The following is a 1,643-nucleotide window of genomic DNA, read 5'->3' as shown; positions in this document are numbered from 1 at the left end:
CAATAACTTGATTTTCAATTTTTGCTACAACTTAGCCATTTTGCCACAACATGCCTCAAATAGTTTTGGTCACACATTTCATTTATGAAATAGCAGTGGAACCTAGACCCAATTAAAATAAATTATTATTTTAAATTATGAACTTTTAAGGATGAGTATGCTTTTCTCTATGAAGGTATGACATTTGTATTCCTTACACTAACCTAATTTCTTTCTTTGGCAGGTTAAAGATGCTAGTAGATGGGTCGCAGAGCGTTTCATCTTCCTCCAGACCACCGGGAATTCCCATCGCTACTGTCGAAGGTGAAATGAACACGATGGACTCACAACAACGGGAGCAGGTCTCCTTAGAATCTAGAAACGTAAACATTCTGATAAATGTACAGAATACGTGCATTGATTCTATACAAGGGCCAACTGGGAACGAAAGTCTCAGTAGTGGAGAAAACTCGCCAGGTCTCGGGCCTAGTATTAGCGGTTATAAACCCCAGAGTCAGACAACAGACATTCCCATACCAATTGAAACACAAGCTAGGGCTACCAAAGCGAGAGGCGAAATGAGTGAAACCTCATCTCTCGTCTCAACTGTACCGTCAGTACACATCTCACAATCAGGAAGCGAAAATGGGAATTATTGTCGAGTCTGTTTCGAAGCCGAAACTTCACCAAAGAATCCATTGATCAACCCGTGCCGGTGTACAGGTTCTGCTGGTAGTATTCATCGTCAGTGTCTCGTGAAGTGGATTCACATCTCTGGGCATCGCCAATGCGAGGTCTGTAATGCAAGATTTAACTACGTTCCAGTTGGAGAGAGGTTGAGGGGTGTTGTTGAGAACTTCCGCAGGAATAAGGTGAGATAGGAATATTCAGTCATTACCATCAGTGGCTTAACAAAGGGGCCGGAGGGCCCTGGGCAGGGGCATATTTGAATGCCTTTTTACACATTCGATTATAGGTTTATGTATTATGATTTGACCCCAAATAAAGCATACTTAATTAAACTTAGATACCACTAATAAACATATTAAAATAAATACCAAACAAAGTGAGCAAATTAAAATCGGTAAATATTTATGGTCAAAAACATACCTATCATACTCATGTGTCAATGCTTTTGCTCATGGTTTAATTTCACTTGGCAGACTTTAGCTTTGGTTATTTGTTTGTAAAAAAAAACATAATTTATAATAATGTTTATTCGACATAAAAGAACAATTTAGCCAGGATGCGAGAATAGGCGAAAGCCCAAACAATCAATGTACTCGCTCCATAGAACACAAAATAAAAATAACAAATTTAAACTTAGATACTAAAAATTTAAATTAAAATTAGTTAATTAATACATTGAAAGAAGATGTTTTGTAAGAGCAGACTTAAATAATGAAATTGATTAATAATTTTGAATTTCTGTTTTGTAATTGTTCCCATAGTTGTGGGAATATAACATAAACAGAGTCTACCTCTTTGACTACTATTTACATACTGAGAAAATGAAGGAGGACAAAAACCTTTTAAAATCTTAAAACCTTGTACAAGTTTCTGAACTTTAAATGCATCTTCGATAGTTAAAATATTAAGAGACTTTAGTCTATAGAAATATGATGTCTCCCAAGAACCTTCCTTTCTAAACATTATTATTCTTG

At 36.1% G+C, this 1,643-nt stretch overlaps 1 protein-coding gene across 1 annotated transcript; it reads left to right on the top strand.

Moving 5' to 3' along the window:
• Positions 1-223: 223 nt before the first annotated feature.
• Positions 224-851, top strand: LOC117112854 (E3 ubiquitin-protein ligase MARCH1-like; the record flags this gene model as incomplete). Its single annotated transcript, XM_033256047.1, has 1 exon — positions 224-851. A coding segment is annotated over one exon (628 nt), but the record flags the coding sequence as incomplete, so codon positions are not given.
• Between the last annotated feature and the right edge of the window lie 792 nt (positions 852-1,643).

Source organism: Anneissia japonica, unplaced genomic scaffold, assembly GCF_011630105.1.
Source record: "Anneissia japonica isolate Jap-2015-1 unplaced genomic scaffold, ASM1163010v1 scaffold21343_len1643_cov175, whole genome shotgun sequence".
NCBI classification, from domain to species: domain Eukaryota; kingdom Metazoa; phylum Echinodermata; class Crinoidea; order Comatulida; family Comatulidae; genus Anneissia; species Anneissia japonica.
This window is presented reverse-complemented; position numbering and strand designations above follow the sequence as displayed.